Below are 27,962 nucleotides of genomic sequence, written 5' to 3'. Positions count from 1 at the left end.
GGCCAGCACTTATTTAAATTTTATTTAATAAAGTGCTGAATGTTAGGATGTGGTATTGGGTAAATGATTATTTATTACCAGTTATTTATATAGCGCAGACATATTCCGCAGCGCTGTACAGAGAATATTTGCCCATTCACATCAGTCCCTGCCCCAGTGGAGCTTACACTCTATATTCCCTACCACATGTGCACGCACACACATTCATGCTAGGGTTTATTTTGTTGGGATCCAATTAACCTACCAGTAGATTTTTGGATTGTGGGAGGAAACCGGAGTACCCGGAGGAAACCCACGCAAGTACGGGGAGAATATACAAACTCCACACAGTTAGGGCCCATGGTGGGAATAGAACCTATGACCTCAGTGCTGTGAGCCAGTAATGCTAACCACTACACCATCCGCGCTGCTATACTTGCTGGCATCTTATCCAGGCCAATAACTGACAGGAGGTAATAATAATCTGGGCACAGTGCAGATGAGAAAATGTTACTCAATTAGTACTAGTGCCCTAACGCACAGCACTGCTTCCTGCCTCACTGTGCCTATGTGTGTCATGCTCAGTATCACCGCCGCATGTGACAGGATGACTGTGGCCACACTATATTTGGGGAATATCGTGTATATATATATATATATATATACACACCAGTGGAAGGCGCGGTGACGCTATGTGGCTTTTGCACACTTTGGCGTGGTGGGCACGGATCGGATATCTTGTAGAGCTGACTTTACGTTGCTGCTGGATTGTTCCTATTTGTGATTCTAAATAATGGCCAGTGTGTATAATAGTACAGACACCAAAGTGAAGCAAAAAAGGCAGAAGACAATCGTCACATTACTGAATACCTACCAACTGGCTTCTCGCACACGAGTCCGTCCGTCATGGCGGTGCAGGGGTTAGCCTTCAGCCCAGCCACCTCGGCTCTCTCCAGGTAGGCACAGAATCCAGAGTCGCTGGGCTCCCCCGGCAGCCACTGGAGGGTGGTGTTGGTGAAGGGGCACATATCCTCCCAGCCCCAGTAGGACACATTGATCTTCCGTAACCCCACCCACGGCGACAGTTTCTGTAAATAACAACACAGAGGTGGAGAACGTAAAGACAGGTATACAGCAGGTGACGTCACACACTGAGACATCTACGTTATCTAAACCGGGTTCTGCATAGGAATACAATATTTTAATTTATTCATTTAGAGTGCAAGCTCTCCTGGTACACAGAATGACTGTAACATTCGGGTTCACTACGGCTGGCCGGCGGTCGGGCTCCCGGCGACCAGCATCCCGGCGCCGGGAGGCCGACCGCCGGCTTACCGACAGCTTGGCGAGCGCAAATGAGCCCCTTGCGGGCTCGCTGCGCTCGCCACGCTACGGGCACGGTGGCGCGCTACGAGCGCCACACTATTTTATTCTCCCTCTATGGGGGTCGTGGACCCCCACGAGGGAAAATAATTGTCGGTATTCCGGCTGTCGGGCTCCCGGCGCCGGTATACTGAGCGCCGGGAGCCCGACCGCCGGCAAACAGAAGACCACCCTAACATTCTGCTGCAACACAGCCTGCAGTGTGGACAGCGATTACTCCATTAATTCCTAAAGGAATGATGCAACATGCTGCATCGCAGTAACGTGAGTGGGATACATCTGTATATACAGCGATAGTTATGGCTAACCATATTGGAAACTGACCTGCCATAAGAGGCAACACAAGAGGGGACAGGGGGACTCAGCCTGCAAGCTTACATTATTACACCATAAGAGGCTACACAAGAGGGGACAGGGGGGACTCAGCTTGTAAGCTTACATTATTACACCATAAGAGGCAACACAAGAGGAGACAGGGGGACTCAGCCTGCACGCTTACATTATTACACTATAAGAGGCAACATAAGAGGAGACAGGGGGGACTCAGCCTGCAAGCTTACATTATTACCCCATAAGAGGCAACACAAGAGGGTACAGGGGGACTCCGCCTGCAAGCTTACATTATTACACCATAAGAGGCAACACAAGAGGGGACAGGGGGAACTCAGCCTGCAAGCTTACATTATTACACCATAAGAGGCAACACAAGAGGGGACAGGGGGGACTCATCCTGCAATCTTACATTATTACACCATAAGAGGCAACACAAGAGGGTACAGGGGGGACTCAGCCTGCAAGCTTACATTATTACACCATAAGAGGCAACACAAGAGGGTACAGGGGGGACTCATCCTGCAATCTTACATTATTACACCATAAGAGGCAACACAAGAGGGGACAGGGGGACTCAGCCTGCAAGCTTACATTATTACACCATAAGAGGCAACACAAGAGGGGACAGGGGGACTCAGCCTGCAAGCTTACATTATTACACCATAAGAGGCAACATAAGAGGGGACAGGGGGGACTCAGCCTGCAAGCTTACATTTATTACACTATAAGAGGCAACACAAGAGGGGACGGGGGGACTCAGCCTGCAAGCTTGCATTATTACACCATAAGAGGCAACACAAGAGGGGACTGGGGGGACTCAGCCTGCAAGCTTACATTTATTACACCATAAGAGGCAACACAAGAGGGGACAGGGGGGACTCAGCCTGCAAGCTTACATTATTACACCATAAGAGGCAACACTAGAGGGGACAGGGGGGACTCAGCCTGCAAGCTTACATTATTACATCATAAGAGGCAACACAAGAGGGGACTCAGCCTGAAAGCTTACATTATTACACCATAAGAGGCAACACAAGAGGGGACTCAGCCTGCAAGCTTACATTATTACACCATAAGAGGCAACACAAGAGGGGACTCAGCCTGCAAGCTTACATTATTACACCATAAGAGGCAACACAAGAGGGGACTCAGCCTGCAAGCTTACATTATTACACCATAAGAGGCAACACAAGAGGGGACAGGGGGGACTCAGCCTGCAAGCTTACATTATTACACCATAAGAGGCAACACAAGAGGGGACAGGGGAGACTCAGCCTGCAAGCTTACATTATTACACCATAAGAGGCAACACAAGTGGGGACAGGGGGGACTCAGCCTGCAAGCTTACATTATTACACCATAAGAGGCAACACAAGAGGGGACAGGGGGGACTCAGCCTGCAAGCTTACATTATTACACCATAAGAGGCAATACAAGAGGGGACAGGGGGGACTCAGCCTGCAAGCTTACATTATTACACCATAAGAGGCAACACAAGAGGGGACAGGGGGGACTCAGCCTGCAAGCTTACATTATTACACCATAAGAGGCAACACAAGAGGGTACAGGGGGACTCAGCCTGCAAGCTTACATTATTACACCATAAGAGGCTACACAAAAGGGGACAGGGGGGACTCAGCCTGCAAGCTTACATTATTACCCCATAAGAGGCAACACAAGAGGGTACAGGGGGACTCCGCCTGCAAGCTTACATTATTACACCATAAGAGGGAATACAAGAGGGGACAGGGGAGACTCAGCCTGCAAGCTTACATTATTACACCATAAGAGGCAACACAAGAGGGGACTCAGCCTGCAAGCTTACATTATTACACTATAAGAGGCAACACAAGAGGGGACAGGGGGACTCAGCCTGCAAGCTTACATTATTACAATTGCAGAAGTGGCTCTCACAGACTGCAATTAGTACCCCTATGCCGTACACAGAGGTGCACCAAATCCGTATCTCAGGATGTAACAACTACCAAAATGGATCCAACCCCTATTTTCAATATTACAAAAAAATGTAATAAAAGGCTAAGCGTCACTGAATATATTTTTATGCACCAGTATCAAGTAATGATTTTATTGGAACAAAGGATTCTGTTGAACGCTGTGAATAGTCGGCCGGACCAAGAGTAAGAGCGCCCCCAATAGGTGATATGGGTTACTGCATGTATGGATATGTACACATCATTATTAGCTATTTCCCAAAACGTCAAAAAAGCAGAAAATGAAATAAACCGGAAGGCAGAAAATAATAACTTTTCCTTTTACTCTTTGTCCGAAGATGTACAGCGTGTGAGGAGGGGGCTGAGCGCAGACCACCAATTGTCCCTAATACAGAAGGCGTTGCCCCGGGATTTATCTGTGGAGAGACCTGTCCCAGCAGTACGGACTGCGCACTCAGATGCGACTTCTCAGGACTGTCACATGCAGATCTTACTGCTGACGGCCGGGTGCTTGCTGTGTCCGGCTGTATCAGTAGCCATGAAATCACATTGCTGACACATACAGATGTGCGCGCCCCAGGCCGTTTATACAGCGTATGTCGCTGGTCTACCAGTGTGTGTAAGCTCTGGGGCCCAGGGGCATGCACAGCCTAAAGGACGCAACAAACCCAGATAAGGAATATAAAATAGGGACATCAATATTACATTCACAGCTTCTGTATCCCCACACATCCACTTCTACCAGTTACTGTGTATTGTGTCTGCATGTGCACCGCACTCCTTGTGTTACTTCACTCTGCTCCTGTAACACCCAGATGGAAGCGGGAAGCTCTCACAGAGATAACATATATTTATATACAGACGTATATCCAGGAGCTCTGATCCGCATTATAGAAACCTCTCTCGTACACAAATACATTGTTTTATCTGCCATAAAGCCGCAGGAGCGCTCCGATATGCATTCCTCTCCATTCTGCTGACCTTGTACGCAGTGTCTAAAGCAAAATGCTTTAATGCAAAACATAAAATCTGCCCTGACAGGGTAATGAAAGAAAAGGATGGAGAACGTTTCCCGGGATTATGAGGATTTTACAGCGTTTCCGTGTGCCTCATACAGACACTGTGCAGATTAACCCTCTCCGTGCTCCTCATACAGACGCTGTGCAGATTAACCCTCTACGTGCCCCTCATACAGACGCTGTGCAGAGTAAACCTCTCCGTGCCCCTCATACAGACGCTGTGCAGATTAACCCTCTCCGTGCTCCTCATACAGACGCTGTACAGATTAACCCTCTCCGTGCACATCATACAGACACTGCGCAGATTAACCCTCTCCGTGCTCCTCATACAGACGCTGTGCACATTAACCCTCTCCGTGCCCCTCATACAGACACTGTGCAGAGTAACCCTATCCGTGCCCCTCATACAGACGCTGTGCAGAGTAACCCTCTCCGTGCCCCTCATACAGACGCTGCGCAGATTAACCCTCTCCATGCCCCTCATACAGACGCTGTGCACATTAACCCTTTCCGTGCCCCTCATACAGACGCTGTGCAGATTACCCCTCTCCGTGCCCCTCATACAGACGCTGTGCAGATTAACCCCCTCCGTGCCCCTCATACAGACGCTGTGCAGATTAACCCCCTCCGTGCCCCTCATACAGACGCTGTGCAGAGTAACCCTCTCCGTGCCCCTCATACAGACGCTGTGCAGAGTACCCCTCTACGTGCCCCTCATACAGACGCTGTGCAGAGTAACCCTCTCCATGCCCCTCATACAGACGCTGTGCAGAGTAACGCTCTCCGTGCCCCTCATACAGACGCTGTGCAGAGTAACCCTCTCCATGCCCCTCATACAGACGCTGTGCAGAGTACCCCTCTCCGTGCCCCGCATACAGACGCTGTGCAGAGTAACCCTCTCCGTGCCCCTCATACAGACACTGTGCAGAGTAACCTTCTCCGTGCCCCTCATACAGACGCTGTGCAGATTACCCCTCTCCGTGACCCTCATACAGACGCTGTGCAGAGTAACCCTCTCCGTGCTCCTCATACAGACGCTGTGCAGATTAACCCTCTCCGTGCCCCTCATACAGACGCTGTGCAGATTAACCATCTCCGTGCCCCTCATACAGACGCTGCGTAGATTAACCCTCTCCGTGCACATCATACAGACGCTGTGCAGAGTAACCTTCTCCGTGCCCCTCATACAGACGCTGCGCAGATTAACCCTCTCCGTGCCCCTCATACAGACGCTATGCAGAGTAACCCTCTCCGTGCCCCTCATACAGACACTGTGCAGAGTAACCCTCTCCGTGCCCCTCATACAGACGCTGTGCAGAGTAACCCTCTCCGTGCCCCTCATACAGACGCTGTGCAGAGTAACCCTCTCCATGCCCCTCATAGACGCTGTGCAGAGTAACCCTCTCCGTGCCCCTCATACAGACGCTGTGCAGAGTAACCCTCTCCGTGCCCCTCATACAGACGCTGTGCAGATTACCCCTCTCCATGCCCCTCATACAGACGCTGTGCAGAGTAACCCTCTCCGTGCTCCTCATACAGACACTGTGCAGAGTAACCTTCTCCGTGCCCCTCATACAGACACTGTGCACATTAACCCTCTCTGTGCCCCTCATACAGACACTATGCAGATTACCTCTCTCCGTGACCCTCACACAGACGCTGTGCAGAGTAACCCTCTCCGTGCCCCTCATACAGACGCTGTGGAGATTAACCCTCTCCGTGCCCCTTATACAGACGCTGTGGAGATTAACCCTCTCCGTGCCCCTCATACAGACGCTGTGCAGATTAACCCTCTCCGTGCCCTTCATACAGACGCTGTGCAGATTAACCCTCTCCGTGCCCCTCATACAGACGCTGTGGAGATTAACCCTCTCCGTGCCCCTCATACAGACGCTGTGCAGATTTACCCTCTCCGTGCCCCTCATACAGACGCTGTGGAGATTAACCCTCTACTTGCCCCTCATACAGACGCTGTGCACATTAACCCTCTCCGTGCCCCTCATACAGACGCTGTGCAGATTAACACTCTCCGTGCTCCTCATACAGACACTGCGCAGATTAACCCTCTCCGTGCCGCTCATACAGATGCTGTACAGAGTAACCCTCTCCGTGCCCCTCATACAGACACTGTGCAGAGTAACCCTCTCCGTGCCCCTCATACAGACACTGCGCAGATTACCCCTCTACTTGCCCCTCATACAGATGCTGCGCAGAGTAACCCTCTCCGTGCCCCTCATACAGACGCTGTGCAGATTACCCCTCTCCGTGCACCTCATACAGACGCTGTGCAGAGTAACCCTCTCCGTGCCCCTCATACAGACGCTGTGCAGAGTAACCCTCTCCGTGCCCCTCATACAGACGCTGTGCAGATTACCCCTCTCCGTGCCCCTCATACAGACGCTGTGCAGAGTAACCCTCTCCGTGCCCCTCATACAGACGCTGTGCAGAGTAACCCTCTCCGTGCCCCTCATACAGACGCTGTGCAGATTACCCCTCTCCGTGCACCTCATACAGACGCTGTGCAGAGTAACCCTCTCCGTGGCCCTCATACAGACACTGCACAGATTAACCCTCTCCGTGCCCCTCATACAGACACTGCGTAAAGTACCCCTCTACGTGACCCTCACACAGACACTGTGCAGAGTACCCCTCTCCGTGACCCTCACACAGACGCTGTGCAGAGTAACCCTCTCCGTGCCCCTCATACAGACGCTGTGCAGAGTAACCCTCTCCGTGCCCCTCATACAGACGCTGTGCAGATTAACCCTCTCCGTGCCCCTCATACAGACGCTGTGCAGATTTACCCTCTCCGTGCCCCTCATACAGACGCTGTGCAGATTAACCCTCTCCGTGCCCCTCATACAGACGCTGTGCAGATTTACCCTCTCCGTGCCCCTCATACTGACGCTGTGCAGATTATCCCTCTCTGTGCCCCTCATACTGACGCTGTGCAGAGTAACCCTCTCCGTGCCCCTCATACAGACATTGTGCAGATTACCCCTCTCTGTGCCCTTCATACTGACACTGTGCAGAGTAACCCTCTCCGTGCCCCTCATACAGACATTGGCCCTCATTCCGAGTTGTTCGGTCGCAAGGCGAATTTAGCAGAGTTACACACGCTAAGCCGCCGCCTACTGGGAGTGAATCTTAGCTTCTTAAAATTGCGACCGATGTATTCGCAATATTGCGATTACTAACTACTTAGCAGTTTCAGAGTAGCTCCAGACTTACTCTGCCTGTGCGATCAGTTCAGTGCTTGTCGTTCCTGGTTGACGTCACAAACACACCCAGCGTTCGCCCAGGCACTCCCACCGTTTCTCCGGCCACTCCTGCGTTTTTTCCGGAAACGGTAGCGTTTTCAGCCACACGCCCCTGAAACGCCGTGTTTCCGCCCAGTAACACCCATTTCCTGTCAATCACATTACGATCGCCGGAGCGAAGAAAAAGCCGTGAGTAAAAATACTTTCTTCATAGTAAAGTTACTTGGCGCAGTCGCAGTGCGAACTTTGCGCATGCGTACTAAGCGGATTTTCACTGCGATGCGATGAAAAAGAACGAGCGAACAACTCGGAATGAGGGCCATTGTGCAGATTACCCCTCTCTGTGCCCTTCATACTGACGCTGTGCAGAGTAACCCTCTCCGTGCCCCTCATACAGACGCTGTGCAGAGTAACCCTCTCCGTGCCCCTTATACAGATGCTGTGCAGATTAACCCTCTCCGTGCTCCTCATACAGACGCTGTGCAGAGTAACCCTCTCCGTGCCCCTCATACAGACACTGTGCAGAGTAACCCTCTCCGTGCCCCTCATACAGACGCTGTGCAGAGTAACCCTCTCCGTGCCCCTCATACAGACGCTGTGCAGAGTAACCCTCTCCGTGCCCCTCATACTGACACTGCGCAGATTACCCTTCTCCGTGCCCCTCATACAGACGCTGCACAGATTAACCCTCTCTGTGCCCCTCATACAGACGCTGTGCAGATTAACCCTCTCTGTGCCCCTCATACAAACGCTGTGCAGAGTAACACTCTCCGTGCCCCTCATACAGACGCTGTGCAGAGTAACCCTCGCAGTGTGCTTGGCGGTTACAGATGTGTCGCACAGATCACAAGTTGCTACAGTAGGTCTGTTTCATGCTTCTTTCTCAGTACAATGTGCCTTTTACTCACATTGTAATGCAACTAATTTGCTTCATGAGATTGCATAGAACAATCTGATCTGGGAAACTTGTAGAGCTGTGTGCGGCTGAGTCTGAATCTAGATTACATGGAACAATCTGATCTGGGACACTTGTATATCGGTGTGTGGCTGAGTCTAAATCTAGATTACATGGCACAATCTGATCTGGGACACTTGTAGAGCTGTGTGCGGCTGAGTATGAATCTAGATTACAATCTGATCTGGGACACTTGTACATCTGTGTGCGGCTGAGTCCGAATCTAGATTACATCGAACAATCTGATCTGGGACACTTGTACATCAGTGTGCGGCGGAGTCTGAATCTAGATTACATGGAACAGTCTGATCTGGGACACTTGTAGAGCTGTGTGCGGCTGAGATTGAATCTAGATTACATGGAACAATCTGATCTGGGACACTTGTAGAGCTGTGTGCGGCTGAGTATGAATCTAGATTACATGGAACAATCTGATCTGGGACACTTGTACATCTGTGTGCGGCTGAGTCCGAATCTAGATTACATGGAACAATCTGATCTGGGACACTTGTAGAGCTGTGTGCGGCGGAGTCTGAATCTAGATTACATGGAACAGTCTGATATGGGACACTTGTAGAGCTGTGTGTGGCTGAGTCTGAATCTAGATTACATGGAACAATCTGATCTGGGACACTTGTACATCAGTGCGCGGCTGAGTCTGAATCTAGATTACAAGGAACAATCTGATCTGGGACACTTGTAGAGCTGTGTGCAGCTGAGTCTGAATCTAGATTAAATGGAACAATCTGATCTGGGACACTTGTATATCTGTGTGCGGCTGAGTATGAATCTAGATTACATGGAACAATCTGATCTGGGACACTTGTATATCTGTGTGCGGATGAGTCTGAATCTAGATTACAAGGAACAATCTGATCTGGGACACTTGTATATCTGTGTGCGGCTGATTCTGAATCTAGATTACATGGAACAATCTGATCTGGGACACTTGTACATCTGTGTGCGGCTGAGTCTGAATCTAGATTACAAGGAACAATCTGATCTGGGGCACTTGTATATCTGTGTGCGGCTGAGTCTGACTCTAGATTACATGGAACAATCTGATCTGGGACCCTTGTATATCTGTGTGTGGCTGATTCTGAATCTAGATTACATGGAACAATCTGATCTGGGACACTTGTACATCTGTGTGCGGCTGAGTCTGAATCTAGATTACATGGAACAATCTGATCTGGGACCCTTGTAAATCTGTGTGTGGCCGAGTCTGAATCTAGATTACATGGAACAATCTGATCTGGGACACTTGTAGAGCTGTGTGCGGCTGAGTCTGAATCTAGATTATATGGAACAATCTGATCAGGGATACTTGTATATCTGTGTGCGGCTGAGTCTGAATCTAGATTACATGGAATAATGTGATCTGGGACACTTGTAGAGCTGTGTGCGGCTGAGTCTGAATCTAGATTACATGGAACAATCTGATATGGGACACTTGTAGAGCTGTGTGCGGCTGAGTCTGAATCTAGATTATATGGAACAATCTGATCAGGGATACTTGTATATCTGTGTGCGGCTGAGTCTGAATCTAGATTACATGGAATAATGTGATCTGGGACACTTGTAGAGCTGTGTGCGGCTGAGTCTGAATCTAGATTACATGGAACAATCTGATCTGGGACACTTGTACATCTGTGTGCAACTGAGTCTGAATCTAGATTACATGGAACAATCTGATCTGGGACACTTGTACATCTGTGTGCGGCTGAGTCTGAATCTAGATTACATGGAACAATCTGATCTGGGACACTTGTACAGCTGTGTGCGGCTGAGTCTGAATCTAGATTACATGGAACGATCTGATCTGGGACACTTGTATATCTGTGTGCGGCTGAGTCTGAATCTAGATTACATGGAACAATGTGATCTGGGACACTTGTACATCTGTGTGCGGCTGAGTCTGAATCTAGTGCTTGATTCACGCCAAGTTCCGCTGTGCTTCATATACAGACTGAGTCACACACAGATATACAAGTGTCACACATGAATCAGCGCAGTCTCGGGAAGCGGGCTGTATTGCGCCAGGCGTCTCATGCTGCGCGGCGTATTGAGGCTAAATGTATGATGACACATCTGTATTGCTGCAACAGGCGCAAACTGTGAGGAGTCAGAAATTTAGATGACATTTAAAGACAATGATTGTGGGATTTATCTATTATCTCCTATTATTCGTTTTATGCTTTACCTACAGAGCTCACGGAGTCATCACACCGCAGAATGTCAATAAGAAGTAGAAAATGGGGCTGATGTAAAACCCATGAGCTGCAGGTAGGTGGGCGCTCCATATAAGGGAGGTGTGGTCCCAGGAGTCATGTGACTGTGTGCATGTGTTGTCGCTTACACAGAATATGTGTATTAGTCAATAGTGATGCTTCAGCTCTTCCTTATATATATCTCCCAGACCTTTATCTACAAAATATACACTGGGGTCTTGTCCTGTATTTGGGCGCAATATCCGACTCTGGGTGACAGGTGACGCACAGGTATTCTGGCCTATTTTGCATGTTTTTCTCTTCTTAGTGAGAGAGTGATATGAAATCCTGCTGCCACGATAGTACATACGCACATACAGAAACGTGCCTGTGTGTAAAGTGTACCATGCTTTCTGGCACGTTTGTAGAGATATATACAACACGCCGGACTCCTCCCCATCTAGGACTATTACCCACCGTCTAGGCGGCCTCTCACCCGCACGCTGCACATACTATATCCTGAGCCTGAATAATCCCGTTCATTTGTCTCGGTCACAGTTTGAAGCTGCGGATAATGATGTCTATTTGTTGCGGTTATAAAGTGTGTATTATGGCTTTCACTCTGGAACATCCCCTGCCAGTACCAGCCCTCATCTGCTCTGCGCTCGCAGTCAACGTTCAGCGGCCAAGAGAGCGTCCGACCAGATTACCACAACAGATGAGTTTCATCAATAATTTACAGTGACAGGCTGAGCAGGAGACGTGGCGTTATTAATGGGAGAAGGGAAATTCTCCTATCTGTAATTCTCCTCCTCCAGCAGATAACGGCTATGTATCCAGGATAGGGTTACCTGCGCATAATACTCAGTAATACACATACCTTGGCAGGGGGAGTGTGATAAGACCGGTGTGTTACCGGGGAGTGTGATAAGACCGGTGTGTTACCGGGGACTGTGATAAGACCGGTGTGTTACGGGGAGTGTGATAAGTACTGTGTATTACCGGGGACTGTGATAAGACCGGTGTGTTACAGGGAGTGTGATAAGTACGGTGTATTACCAGGGACTGTCATAAGACAGGTGTGTTACCGGGGACTGTGATAAGACCGATGTGTTACGGGGAGTGTGATAAGCACGGTGTATTACTGGGGACTGTGATAAGACTTGTGTGTTACAAGGAGTGTGATAAGACCGGTGTGTTACGGGAGTGTGATAGGCACGGTGTATTACTGGGGACTGTGATAAGACTTGTGTGTTACAAGGAGTGTGATAAGACCGGTGTGTTACGGGGAGTATGATAAGACCAGGGTGTTACCGGGGACTGTGATAAGACCGGTGTGTTACTGGGGACTGTGATAAGACCGGTGTGTTACGGGGAGTGTGATAAGACCGGTGTGTTACCGGGGACTGTGATAAGACCGGTGAGTTACGGGGAGTGTGATAAGATCGGTGTATTACCGTGGAGTGTGATAAGACTGGTGTGTTACCGGGGAGTGTGATAACACTGGTGTGTTACAGGGGAGTGTGATAAGACCAGTGTGTTACGGGAGTGTGATAAGTACGGTGTATTACCGGGCACTGTGATAAGACCGGTGTGTTACGGGGAGTGTGATAAGTATGGTATATTACCGGGCACTGTGATAAGACCAGTGTATTACCGGGGACTGTGACAAGACAGGTGTGTTACTGGGGAGTGTTATAAGACCAGTATGTTAACGGGGAGTGTGATAAGATCAGTGTGTTACGGGAAGTGTGATAAGTACGGTGTATTACCGGGGACTGTGACAAGACCGGTGTGTTACGGGGGAGTGTAATAAGACCGGTGTGTTACCAGGGAGTGTGATAAGACCGGTGTGTTACCAGGGAGTGTGATAAGACCAGTGTTTTACCGGGGACTGTGATAAGACCAGTGTGTTACGGGGAGTGTGATAAGTATGGTGTATTACCAGGGAGTGTGATAAGACCGGTGTGTTACGGGGAGTGTGATAAGACCGGTGTGTTACGGGGAGTGTGATAAGGCCGGTGTGTTACCGGGGACTGTGATAAGACCGGTGTGTTACCAGGAGTGTGATAAGTACGGTGTATTACCGGGCACTGTGATAAGACCGGTGTGTTACGGGAAGTGTGATAAGACTGATGTGTTACAAGGAGTGTAATAAGACCGCTGTATTACCAGGGAGTGTGATAAGACCGGTGTGTTACCGGGGACTGTGATAAAACCGGTGTGTTACGGGGAGTGTGATAAGTACGGTGTATTACCGGGGAGTGTGATAAGACCAGTATGTTATCAGGGAGTGTGATAAGACCAGTATGTTATCAGGGAGTGTGATAAGACCGGTGTACTAAGGGAAGTGTGATAAGTACGGTGTATTACCGGGAAGTGTGATAAGACCGGTGTATTACCGGGGAGTGTGATAAGACCAGTATGTTACCAGGGAGTGTGATAAGACCGGTGTGTTACCGGGGACTGTGATAAGACCAGTGTGTTACCAGGGAGTGTGATAAGACCAGTGTGTTACGGGGAGTGTAATAAGAGCGGTGTATTACCGGGGACTGTGATAAGACCGGTGTGTTACGCGGAGTGTGAAAAGTACGGTGTATTACCAGGAGTGTGATAAGTACGGTGTATTACTGGGGACTGTGATAAGACCGATGTGTTACGGGGAGTGTAATAAGACCACTGTATTACCATGGAGTGTGATAAGACCGGTGTATTACCAGGGAGTGTGATAAGACCAGCGTGTTACGGGGAGTGTGATAAGACCAGTGTGTTACCGGGAACTGTGATAAGATCGGTGTGTTACGGGGAGTGTGATAAGTACGGTGTATTACCAGGGACTGTGATAAGACTGGTGTGTCACCAGGAGTGCGATAAGTACGGTGTATTACCAGGGACTGTCATAAGACAGGTGTGTTACCGGGGACTGTGATAAGACCGATGTGTTACGGGGAGTGTGATAAGCACGGTGTATTACTGGGGACTGTGATAAGACCGGTGTGTTACAAGGAGTGTGATAAGACCGGTGTGTTACGGGGAGTGTGATAAGACCAGGCTGTTACAGGGGACTGAGATAAGACCGGTGTGTTACAGCGGACTGTGATAAGACCGGTGTGTTACGGGGAGTGTGATAAGTACGGTGTATTACCGGGGACTGTGATAAGCACGGTGTATTACTGGGGACTGTGATAAGACCGGTGTGTTACAAGGAGTGTGATAAGACCGGTGTGTTACGGGGAGTGTGATAAGACCGGTGTGCTACGGGGAGTGTGATAAGACCGGTGTGTTACAGGGAGTGTGATAAAACCAGTGTGTTACGGGGAGTGTGATAAGACCGGTGTGTTACGGGGAGTGTGATAAGACCGGTGTGTTACCGGAGACTGTGAGAAGACCGGTGTGTTACGGGGAGTGTGATAAGTACGGTGTATTACCGGGCAGTGTGATAAGACCGGTGTATTACCGGGCAGTGTGATAAGACCGGTGTGTAACGGGGAGTATGATAAGACCGGTGTGTTACCGGGGACTGTCCTAAGACCGGTGTGTTTCGGGGAGTGTGATAAGACCGATGTATTACCCGGCAATGTGATAAGACCGGTGTGTTACGGGGAGTATGATAAGACCGGTGTGTTACCGGGGAGTGTCATAAGACCGGTGTGTTACCGGGGAGTGTGATAAGACCGGTGTATTACCGAGGAGTGTGATAAGACCGGTGTGTTACGGGAAGTATGATAAGACCGGTGTGTTACCGGGGAGTGTCATAAGACCGGTGTGTTACCGGGGAGTGTCATAAGACCGGTGTATTACCGAGGCGTGTGATAAGACCGGTGTGTTACGGGGAGTGTGATAAGTGCGGTGTATTACTGGGGAGTGTGATAAGACCAGTGTGTTACGGGGAGTATGATAAGTACGGTGTATTACCGGGGACTGTGATAAGACCGGTGTGTTACCGGGGACTGTGATAAGACCGGTGTATTACCGGGGACTGTGATAAGACAGGTCTATTACCGGGGACTGTGATAACATCGGTGTGTTACCGGGAAGAGTGATAAGACCGGTATGTTACCAGGTACTGTGATAAGTCCGGTGTGTTACTGGGGACTGTGATAAGAACGGTGTGTTACGGGAAGTGTTATAAGTCCGGTATGTTACCATGGACTGTGATAAGACCGGTGTATTACCGGGGACTGTGATAAGACCGGTGTGTTACAGGGAGTGTGACAAGTACGGTGTGTTAACGGTGACTATGATAAGACCGATGTTACGGGGAGTGTGATAAGTACGGTGTGTTACCGGAGACTGTGATAAGACCGGTGTGTTACGGGGAATGTGATAAGACTGGTGTGTTACCGGGGACTGTGGTAAGACCGGCATGTTACCGGGACTGTGATAAGACCGGTGTGTTACCGGGAACTGTGATAAGACCGGTGTGTTACAGGAAGTGTGATAAGACCGGTCTGTTACCAGGGACTGTGATGAGACCGGTGTGTTACGGGAAGTGTGATAAGACCGGTATGTTACCAGGGACTGTGATGAGACCGGTGTGTTACGGGAAGTGTGATAAGACCGGTATGTTACCAGGGACTGTGATAAGACCGGTGTGTTACCGGGGACTGTGATAAGACCGTTGTGTTACGGGAACTGTGATAAGACCGGTGTGTTACCAGGTACTGTCATAAGACCGGTGTGTTACGGGCAGTATGATAAGACCGGTGTGTTACCGGGGACTGTGATAAGACCGGTGTGTTATGGGAAGTGTGATAAGTACGGTGTATTACCGGGGACTGTGATAAGACCGGTGTGTTACCGGGGACTGTGATAAGACCGTTGTGTTACGGGGACTGTGATAAGACCGGTGTGTTACCAGGTACTGTGATAAGAACAGTGTGTTACCGGGGACTATCATAAGACCGGTGTGTTACGGGCAGTATGATAAGACCAGTGTGCTACCGGGGACTGTGATAAGACCAGTGTGCTACCGGGGACTGTGATAAGACCAGTGTGCTACCGGGGACTGTGATAAGACCAGTGTGCTATTGGGGACTGTGATAAGACCAGTGTGCTACCGGGGACTGTGATAAGACCGGTGTGTTACCGGGGACTGTGATAAGACCGGTGTGTTACCGGGGACTGTGATAAAACCGGTGTGTCACCAGGTACTGTGATAAGAACAGTGTGTTACCGGGGACTGTGATAAGACCTGTGTGTTACCGGGGAGTGTGATAAGACCGGTGTTTTACCGGGGAGTGTGATTAGACCGGTGTGTTACCGAGGACTGTGATAAGACCGGTGTGTTACGGGGACTGTGATAAGACCGGTGTGTTACGGGGACTGTGATAAGACCGGTGTGTTACGGGGACTGTGATAAGACCGGTGTGTTACGGGGACTGTGATAAGACCGGTGTGTTACGGGGACTGTGATAAGACCGGTGTGTTACGGGGACTGTGATAAGACCGGTGTGTTACGGGCAGTATGATAAGACCAGTGTGCTACCGGGGACTGTGATAAGACCACTGTGCTACCGGGGACTGTGATAAGACCACTGTGCTACCGGGGACTGTGATAAGACCAGTGTGCTACCGGGGACTGTGATAAGACCAGTGTGCTACCGGGGACTGTGATAAGACCAGTGTGCTACCGGGGACTGTGATAAGACCGGTGTGTTACCGGGGACTGTGATAAAACCGGTGTGTTACCAGGTACTGTGATAAGAACAGTGTGTTACCGGGGACTGTGATAAGACCTGTGTGTTACCGGGGAGTGTGATAAGACCGGTGTTTTACCGGGGAGTGTGATTAGACCGGTGTGTTACCGAGGACTGTGATAAGACCGGTGTGTTACGGGGACTGTGATAAGACCGGTGTGTTACGGGACTGTGATAAGACCGGTGTGTTACGGGGACTGTGATAAGACCGGTATGTTACCGGGGACTGTGATAAGACCGGTGTGTTACGGGGACTGTGATAAGACCGGTGTGTTACGGGGACTGTGATAAGACCGGTGTGTTACGGGGACTGTGATAAGACCGGTGTGTTACGGCGACTGTGATAAGACCGGTGTGTTACGGCGACTGTGATAAGACCGGTGTGTTACGGCGACTGTGATAAGACCGGTGTGTTACGGGGACTGTGATAAGACCGGTATGTTACCGGGGACTGTGATAAGACCTGTCTGTTACCGGGGTGTGTAACCGGGGAGCGCAGTGAGATGTCTGCATGGTGTTGGGCTACGTTACCTGCACTGTATATTTCTGCATCTCATCCAGGACAAAGTCCACTTCCTTAGAGGAGGTGAGTGAGGCGAGGCTGCCGCTCAGATTGTGGCAGTACACTCTCGCATTGTCATAGCTGTCCCGGCTGGAGTTTATACGCAGACAGGCGTCTCCCACGTGGCTCCAGCCTTCTCCGCATAAGTGGGCTGCAAACACAAAGATGGACAGTATGAGAGTTCTCCTCTGCCCAATGTATCGGGTGAAGATATGAAAGGTATTTTAGTATAGACTGTGTATTGTGTATGTTTATACTATATATATATATATATATATATATATAGATAGATAGAGCAAAGGGTATAAGGTTGGAAATGTATTAAATGGACAAACAGACTCTGATGTACATGATACTGTGACATTAGTGAATGATGGCACCAAGAAAACAGATCACCTGGACCCACCAGCAGCCACGCACCACATAACACAGGGCTGGGGCAGACAGAGGTGTCTCTGGAGAGGAGCAATGAAAGACAGCAATGGGAATATGACACAGGGAATAAAGAATGCAGACAGTCAGATGGCAGTGTGATAATCAGAGGCCAGTAACGGGAGAACGGAGGATGGCTCCCCCTATTCGCACGGTTACACTAGTGACTGGTGAGGACACAATCATACACACCCGGCAGGACCTGGCACTCCTGCTGTCTCTGGTCCCACTGGCAGTTCAGGTTGAGGGAGCAGCTCTTACAGCTGGTCAGCTTGTTGCAGATCTGCTCGTTCCTCACATAACACTTTGTGTAATTCTTCACGGACTGGGGAATAGCCAATAAGAGAAACACAATTAGAATTGTTACAAGTGACAATAGGAGTGACTGTAATAACATATCCTGTATAAGGGAGAAACAGCAGTGTATCCAATACCAGACCGCAGACTGTAATAATAACATAATACACAGGACAATTCAGTGATCTTACTAGTGACTGGATAGGCTACACTCTTAGTGATGTCACTGGTTCCTACAGACTGGATAGGCTGCACTCTCAGTGATGTCACTGGTTCCTAGAGACTGGATAGGCTGCACTCTCAGTGATGTCACTGGTTCCTAGAGACTGGACAGGCTGCACTCCTAGTGACTGGATAGGCTGCACTCTCAGTGATGTCATTGGTTCCTTGAGATTGGATAGGCTGCACTCTCAGTGATGTCACTGGCTCCTAGTGACAGTATAGGCTGCACTCTCAGTGATGTCACTGGTTCCTAGAGACTGGATAGGCTGCACTCTCAGTGATGTCACTGGTTCCTAGAGACTGGATAGGCAGCACTCTCAGTGACGTCACTGGCTCCTAGTGACAGGATAGGCTGCACTCTCAGTGATGTCACTGGTTCCTAGAGACTGGATAGGCTGCACTCCTAGTGAGTGGATAGGCTGCACTCTCAGTGATGTGACTGGCTCCTAGTGACTGGATAGGCTACACTCTCAGTGATGTCACTGGTTATTAGTGACTGCATAGGCTACACTCTCAGTGATGTCACTGGTTACTAGTGACTGGATAGGCTACACTCTTAGTGATGTCAGTGGCTCCTAGTGACTGGATAGGCTGCACTCTCAGTAATGTCACTTGTTACTAGTAGATGGTCTTCACATATACAGTGTATATACATAGATAGATAGATAGATAGATAGATAGATAGATAGATAGATAGATAGATAGATAGATATAGGGATCGTGGCTTTATAATGAAAGGAAACTCTCACCACACTGCAGTTGCTGGTGAGCGACATACACTTCTTGTCATCACACCACTGGCAGGCGTTGGTGTTGGCGGTACAGCTGGCGCAGTCAGTGTTTTTATAGCATCTGTCATCTGCTGGCGCTGTGAGGGAGGGTCAGACATGACAGGTTATCTCCTTTCCCATTACACTCAGATTATAGATACAACTCTTATCAGACGTAACAAGTAGAGAGGAACGTGCTACCCACTGGTGATTGGCTGTATGAGGCTTCCGCAACTTACACTAGGTTATATACTGTAGCACTGAAGAGAGAATTAAAATAATAAAATAGAAAAGAAGTATAAAAGAATGATGTACAATCCTGCACCACTTCAATAGTATAAATGATTAATAGATGGGAAATGCCGGATAACCACACTGGAGGGGGAGCCCCCACTGATTTCACCGACACTTTTATTGTACAATGATATCAGCAATTAATGAGTTTGTTTCCCTGCATATTGCACATTGCACCCCAGATAATTAAAGTGGTGTATATAAATATTTCCAGGATATAGTAGCTTGGGGACGGCTCATATAGCGTGAATATAAGTGTGTGCATGGTGTGTTTGGGCTGGTTTTGTGTGACGATCTATGTGTCACTAAAACTGCAATCAGACAACAACTGACCCCCTTTACCTGCCAGCAAATGAAAACGGATCATAAAGTGCCAATGAAGAATATAACTCAATTCTTTATTTTATATATGGCTCTTATTAAGTTACCAGCTCAGGGCTCCATTATCCTAATGTAATTAATGTACTGAAACGTGTTAACCTACAGAAAGTGGTTACACTCCCAGGAGGAGAAAGTGCCGGCACCTGGCCTCTTACCGGATCTGTTGCGGCAATGGGCCCGGAACAGGCCGCTGCTGCTGGAGTGTGCAGTCTCCCATGACACACAATGGTCTCGATCCCACAGACAGCTGATGCCCTGTACGGCGCCCGTGCACTGTTCCGGAGTGTGGAACGCCTCGCAGCTCGGAGGTTTATACACCAAGATGTCATTGAGAAGCACGCTGGAGAATCCACCGAATATATACATGGACCTAACGGAGGAGACCGTTACACAGGGCAGGGTCACTTACCTGCAATACAGTGATAAATACTCTACCCCCAGCCCTCTAGTGATAAATACTCTACCCCCATCCCTCTAGTGATAAATACTCTACCCCCATCCCCCCAGTGATAAATACTCTACCCCCAGCCCTCTAGTGATAAATACTCTACCCCCATCCCCCCAGTGATAAATACTCTACCCCCAGCCATCCAGAGTAAATACTCTACCCCCATCCCCCCAGTGATAAATACTCTACCCCCAGCCCTCCAGAGATAAATACTCTACCCCCATCCCTCCAGTGATAAATACTCTACCCCCATCCCCCCAGTGATAAATACTCTACCCCCAGCCCTCCAGTGATAAATACTCTACCCCCATCCCCCCAGTGATAAATACTCTACCCCCAGCCCTCCAGAGATAAATACTCTACCCCCATCCCCCCAGTGATAAATACTCTACCCCCAGCCCTCCAGAGATAAATACTCTACAACCAGCCCTCTAGTGATAAATACTCTACCCCCAGCCCTCTAGTGATAAATACTCTACCCCCATCCCCCAGTGATAAATACTCTACCCCCATCCCCCAGTGATAAATACTCTACCCCCAGCCCTCCAGTGATAAATACTCTACCCCCATCCCCCCAGTGATAAATACTCTACCCCCAGCCCTCTAGTGATAAATACTCTACCCCCATCCCTCCAGTGATAAATACTCTACCCCCATCCATCTAGTGATAAATACTCTACCCCCATCCCTCTAGTGAGAAATACTCTACCCCCATCCCTTCAGTGATAAATACTCTACCCCCAGCCCTCTAGTGATAAATATTCTACCGCCAGTCCTCTAGTGATAAATACTCTACCCCCAGCCCTCTAGTGATAAATACTCTACCGCCAGCCCTCTAGTGATACTCTACCCCCATCCCTCCAGTGATAAATACTCTACCCCCAGCCATCTATTGATAAATACTCTACCCCCATCCCTCTAGTGATAAATACTCTATCCCCAGCCCTCTAGTGATAAATACTCTACCCCCAGCCCTCTAGTGATAAATACTCTACCCCCAGCCCTCTAGTGATAAATACTCTACCCCCAGCCCTCTAGTGATAAATACTCTACCGCCAGCCCTCTAGTGATAAATACTCTACCCCCAGCCCTCTAGTGATAAATACTCTACCGCCAGCCCTCTAGTGATAAATACTCTACCGCCAGCCCTCCAGTAATAAATACTCTACCCCCAGCCCTCCAGTGATAAATACTGTACCCCCAGCCCTCTAGTGATAAATACTCTACTCCCATCCCTTCAGTGATAAATACTCTACCCCCAGCCCTCTAGTGATAAATATTCTACCGCCAGTCCTCTAGTGATAAATACTTTACCCCCAGCCCTCTAGTGATACTCTACCGCCAGCCCTCTAGTGATAAATACTCTACCCCCATCCCTCCAGTGATAAATACTCTACCCCCAGCCATCTATTGATAAATACTCTACCCCCATCCCTCTAGTGATAAATACTCTACCCCCAGCCCTCTAGTGATAAATACTCTACCCCCAGCCCTCTAGTGATAAATACTCTACCCCCAGCCCTCTAGTGATAAATACTCTACCCCCATCCCTCCAGTGATAAATACTCTACCCCCAGCCCTCCAGAGATAAATACTCTACCCCCAGCCCTCTTGTGATCAATACTCTACCCCCAGTCCTACAGAGATAAATACTCTACCCCCAGCCCTCTAGTGATAAATACTCTACCCCCAGCCCTCTAGTGATAAATACTCTACCGCCAGCCCTCTAGTGATCAATACTCTACCCCCAGCCCTACAGAGATAAATACTCTACCCCCAGCCCTCTAGTGATAAATACTCTACCCCCAGCCCTCTAGTGATAAATACTCTACCCCCAGCCCTCTAGTGATAAATACTCTAACCCCAGCCCTCCAGTGATAAATACTCTACCCCCAGCCCTCTAGAGATAAATACTCTACCCCCAGCCCTCTAGTGATCAATACTCTACCCCCAGCCCTCTAATGATACTCTACCCCCAGCCCTCTAGTGATAAATACTCTACCCCCAGCCCTCTAGTGATCAATACTCTACCCCCAGCCCTCTAGTGATAAATACTCTACCCCCAGCCCTCTAGTGATAAATACTCTACCCCCAGCCCTCTAGTGATCAATACTCTACCCCCAGCCCTCTAGTGATAAATACTCTACCCCCAGCCCTCTAGTGATCAATACTCTACCCCCAGCCCTCTAGTGATAAATACTCTACCCCCAGCCCTCTAGTGATAAATACTCTACTCCCAGCCCTCTAGTGATAAATACTCTACCCCCAGCCCTCTAGTGATAAATACTCTACCTCCAGCCCTCTAGTGATAAATACTCTACCGCCAGCCCTCTAGTGATAAATACTCTACCCCCATCCCTCCAGTGATAAATACTCTACCCCCAGCCATCTATTGATAAATACTCTACCCCCATCCCTCTAGTGATAAATACTCTACCGCCAGCCCTCTAGTGATATATACTCTACCCCCAGCCCTCTAGTGATAAATACTCTACCCCCAGCCCTACAGTGATAAGTACTCTACCTCCAGCCCTCTAGTGATAAGTACTACATCCCAGCTCTCTAGTGATAAGTACTACATCCAAGCCCTCTAGTGATAAACATTAGAACTCTGCCCTCTAGTGATAAATACTCTACCCCCATCCCTCCAGTGATAAATACTCTACCCCCAGCCATCTATTGATAAATACTCTACCCCCATCCCTCTAGTGATAAATACTCTACCGCCAGCCCTCTAGTGATATATACTCTACCCCCAGCCCTCTAGTGATAAATACTCTACCCCCAGCCCTACAGTGATAAGTACTCTACCTCCAGCCCTCTAGTGATAAGTACTACATCCCAGCTCTCTAGTGATAAGTACTACATCCAAGCCCTCTAGTGATAAACATTAGAACTCTGCCCTCTAGTGATAAATACTCTACCGCGAGCCCTCTAGTGATAAAAACTCTACCGCCAGCCCTCTAGTGATAAAAACTCTACCGCTAGCCCTCTAGTGATAAATACTCTACCCCCAGCCCTCTACTGATAAATACTCTACCCCCAGCCCTCTAGTGAGAAATACTCTACCGCCAGCCCTCTAGTGATAAATACTCTACACCCAGCCCTCTAGTGATAAATACTCTACCCCCAGCCCTCTAGTGATCAATACTCTACCCCCAGCCCTCTAGTGATCAATACTCTACCCCCAGCCCTCTAGTGATAAATACTCTACCCCCAGCCCTCTAGTGATAAATACTCTACTCCCAGCCCTCTAGTGATAAATACTCTACCCCCAGCCCTCTAGTGATAAATACTCTACCTCCAGCCCTCTAGTGATAAATACTTACCGCCAGCCCTCTAGTGATAAATACTCTACCCCCATCCCTCCAGTGATAAATACTCTACCCCCAGCCATCTATTGATAAATACTCTACCCCCATCCCTCTAGTGATAAATACTCTACCGCCAGCCCTCTAGTGATATATACTCTACCCCCAGCCCTCTAGTGATAAATACTCTACCCCCAGCCCTACAGTGATAAGTACTCTACCTCCAGCCCTCTAGTGATAAGTACTACATCCCAGCTCTCTAGTGATAAGTACTACATCCAAGCCCTCTAGTGATAAACATTAGAACTCTGCCCTCTAGTGATAAATACTCTACCCCCATCCCTCCAGTGATAAATACTCTACCCCCAGCCATCTATTGATAAATACTCTACCCCCATCCCTCTAGTGATAAATACTCTACCGCCAGCCCTCTAGTGATATATACTCTACCCCCAGCCCTCTAGTGATAAATACTCTACCCCCAGCCCTACAGTGATAAGTACTCTACCTCCAGCCCTCTAGTGATAAGTACTACATCCCAGCTCTCTAGTGATAAGTACTACATCCAAGCCCTCTAGTGATAAACATTAGAACTCTGCCCTCTAGTGATAAATACTCTACCGCGAGCCCTCTAGTGATAAAAACTCTACCGCCAGCCCTCTAGTGATAAAAACTCTACCGCTAGCCCTCTAGTGATAAATACTCTACCCCCAGCCCTCTACTGATAAATACTCTACCCCCAGCCCTCTAGTGAGAAATACTCTACCGCCAGCCCTCTAGTGATAAATACTCTACACCCAGCCCTCTAGTGATAAGTACTACATCTCAGCCCTCTAGTGATAAGTACTACCTCCAGCCCTCTAGTGATAAGTACTACATCCCAGCCCCCTAGTGATAAGTACTACATCCCAGCCCTCTAGTGATAAGTACTAAATCCCAGCCTTCTAGTGATAAACATTAGAACTCTGCCCTCTAGTGATAAGTACTGCATCCCATAAATTTAATGTTAAAGACTACACCCCAGCCCTCTGGTGATAAATAATAGAATCAAACTTTCAAATGATAAATACTACAACCCAAACACTTGTGATAAGTACTAGACCCCTAGTGATAAACACTAGACCCTTGCCGCCTATAGATAAGTACTACACAACCCCCTGGTGATAAAAATCAGACCACTTGTGATAAGTACTAGACCCCAGCCCCCTATAGATAAGTACTATACCCCATCCCTCACGTGATTAGCCACAAGGACGTGTCTCTGTCCATACTTCATGCGGACGCTGTCACTTTATGAGTGATATTTATGATAGTTAAATGACTGAGATACGAAGCTCTAGCTACAGCAAACTCTGTGCTCTTACCCGTTGCTGACGATCGCAGAGTGGCCAAACCGGTTGACATTGCGGTGCAGGTTGGGTTTCTGCAGAACCTTCCAATCATCACAGGCTGCAAGGAAAGAAAGCGAATGACAATGATAAACAGTGACACAAAATACCACACACATGAAAGACTACTGTAGTGTAGGACGACGCAGGCGACTGTCCGCACAGCTAGGCCTGGTCTCCCAAATTCCGCAAATGGTCGCGGGATGTTCTGCTCACAGCAAGTGCACAAGACAAATAATAGGGTGTATTTTTTAGGGAGAAGATGGGAGCTGGCATTTCAGAATGAGGTTTCAGTATTGCTAAGCACACCCCTGAAGTGTGGCCACACCCACATTATGATGCCACGCCCACATCACAAATTCCAGGCGCCCTTCTCAGTGTCCTGTTTGCAAAAACTGGAATGCTGGCAGGAGCGGGACATAGAATGAGTGACAGACTGACACTTGTGTTGTAGAAACGCACAGCACGGGTTGGCTGATTCGTACGCAGTGGGTGGAGCTACCACATTGGTTGATGTGCTGGGGTGATTGGAATATTATCCATACATTCTAATGTTACAAAACCAGCGTGAAAAATCTTACAACAAAACCAGAGAAATTACAGACAATGGGGCGGATGCTGATTTCTGAATTTGGCGCAAAGCAGCCTGGGGAAAAAAGCAGTAGCTGTGCACCTGGAATAGACCGTGCTGCAATGCAAGGGAGGAAAGTACCTGTATAACTGCATGCCGGGTAAAAACCGTCTGCTTGCGCATGTGGCCCACAAAGGGCACCACTGTCACATGTCTCTGCGCACCTGCAGTCTGCTCCACCTGCGGTGCTCGCAGCTCAGTACCAGCCCTGTATACTGTATAACACAGTGCCCCAGACACTTGCAGGACACTGACCAGGCAGCGTGAATTCCCATCAGCAGAGCTGTCATTTGGGGCACTCTGAACTACTGGAAGTGCTGCAGGCTGAGGGGCAGGTGCTGAGCTGTAGGCAAGTCTGCCATAATTGCTCCTGTGCTGCATGTTTGGAACTAGATGCATATTACGGCTCATATGCTGAGCTGCGCACATAAATGCGTCCAGACTGCGCAAATCCATACGCTTCATTATCATCATCATTGCGTACTTGCTGCAGCTCTATTGTGCATGCAAAATAAACGCCAGAAAACAGGCATCACCCAGAGTTCTATGGACACCAGAACATAGCCCACATGAGCACGTCCCTTACACTTCAGCCACAAGAGGTGACGCTCCGAAGAGGATACAACTGCGCAGCCGCTACTTAAGCAGACATGGCTCTACGTCATGGGATGGGAACACGCACCTATAGGTCTTAACCGATAAGACACATCAGCAATGGCGGTGCCCCAAATGGTCCGTTTTACTGTTGCGTGTAGCGGGCACCGTTGGGGGATGGGCAGATTGCCGTTCCGGAGATATTTCTATACAGATTTGTTAATAATAATATTACTTACAATGTGCAAGAAACTGGAGAGAGATAAAGTACCAGCCAATACGCTTCCTAACTGCCACGTTACAGGATGTGCTTGAAACATGACAGGAGCTGATTTGTTGGTAATTTATCTCTCTTCAATTTATCACTTTTTAAGGCTTAGGCCCAGATTTATCAAGCCTTGGTGAGTTATACATTCCACGGAGATAAAGTAATAACCAATCAGCTCCTAACTGTTGTTTTTCAAACACAGCCTGTAACATGGCAGATAGGAGCTGATTGGCTGGTACTTTATCACCGTGATATTTATCACTCTCCAAGGCATGATAAATCTGGGCCTTAATAACACAGCGTAATACACTGTACCGCTATTCTATTCCCCTGCATGGTAATACTGTATGGAGGCAGCGCATACAGTAATACAGTGTACCGCTATTCTATTCCCCTGCACGGTAATACTGTATGGAGGCAACGCATACAGTAATACAGTGTACTGCTATTCTATTCCCCTGCACGGTAATACTGTATGGAGGCAGTGCATACAGTAATACAGTGTACCGCTATTCTATTCCCCTGCACGGTAATACTGTATGGAGGCAGCGCATACAGTAATACAGTGTACCGCTATTCTATTCCCCTGCACGGTAATACTGTATGGAGGTAGCGCATACAGTAATACAGTGTACCGCTATTCTATTCCCCTGCACGGTAATACTGTATGGAGGTAGCGCATACAGTAATATAGTGAACCGCTATTCTATTCCCCTGCACGGTAATACTGTATGGAGGCAGCGCATACAGTAATACAGTGTACTGCTATTCTATTCCCCTGCACGGTAATACTGTATGGAGGCAGTGCATACAGTAATACAGTGTACCGCTATTCTATTCCCCTGCACGGTAATACTGTATGGAGGCAGCGCATACAGTAATACAGTGTACCGCTATTCTATTCCTCTGCACGGTAATACTGTATGGAGGTAGCGCATACAGTAATACAGTGTACCGCTATTCTATTCCCCTGCACGGTAATACTGTATGGAGGTAGCGCATACAGTAATATAGTGAACCGCTATTCTATTCCCCTGCACGGTAATACTGTATGGAGGCAGCACATACAGTAATACACTGTACCGCTATTCTATTCCCCTGCACGGTAATACTGTATGGAGGCAGCGCATACAGTAATACAGTGTACTGCTATTCTATTCCCCTGCACGGTAATACTGTATGGAGGCAGCGCATACAGTAATACAGTGTACCGCTATTCTATTCCCCTGCACGGTAATACTGTATGGAGGCAGCGCATACAGTAATACAGTGTACCGCTATTCTATTCCCCTGCACGGTAATACTGTATGGAGGCAGCGCATACAGTAATACAGTGTACCGCTATTCTATTCCCCTGCACGGTAATACTGTATGGAGGCAGCGCATACAGTAATACACTGTACCGCTATTCTATTCCCCTGCACGGTAATACTGTATGGAGGCAGCGCATACAGTAATACAGTGAACCGCTATTCTATTCCCCTGCACGGTAATACTGTACGGAGGCAGCGCATACAGTAATACAGTGTACCGCTATTCTATTCCCCTGCACGGTAATACTGTATGGAGGCAGC

General features: G+C 48.7%; 1 protein-coding gene across 1 annotated transcript in view; it reads right to left on the bottom strand.

Annotated features, from left to right (window-relative positions):
* ATRNL1 (attractin like 1) overlaps positions 1 to 27,962 on the bottom strand; it is a 1,127,078-nt gene that overhangs the window by 731,507 nt on the left and 367,609 nt on the right. Inside the window, exons 11-16 of the mRNA XM_063963337.1 lie at positions 24,872 to 24,956; positions 19,904 to 20,118; positions 19,053 to 19,171; positions 17,977 to 18,109; positions 17,322 to 17,503; positions 854 to 1,067 (exon numbers count right to left, since the gene is read on the bottom strand). Of these exons, the coding sequence (XP_063819407.1) occupies positions 854 to 1,067; positions 17,322 to 17,503; positions 17,977 to 18,109; positions 19,053 to 19,171; positions 19,904 to 20,118; positions 24,872 to 24,956 (948 nt within the window). The remainder of the gene's footprint in view (positions 1 to 853; positions 1,068 to 17,321; positions 17,504 to 17,976; positions 18,110 to 19,052; positions 19,172 to 19,903; positions 20,119 to 24,871; positions 24,957 to 27,962) is intronic.

This window comes from Pseudophryne corroboree, chromosome 3 (genome assembly GCF_028390025.1).
Source record: "Pseudophryne corroboree isolate aPseCor3 chromosome 3, aPseCor3.hap2, whole genome shotgun sequence".
Classification (NCBI taxonomy): Eukaryota; Metazoa; Chordata; class Amphibia; order Anura; family Myobatrachidae; genus Pseudophryne; species Pseudophryne corroboree.
Note: the sequence above shows the minus strand (reverse complement) of the source record. Positions and strands in the feature narration are given on the sequence as shown.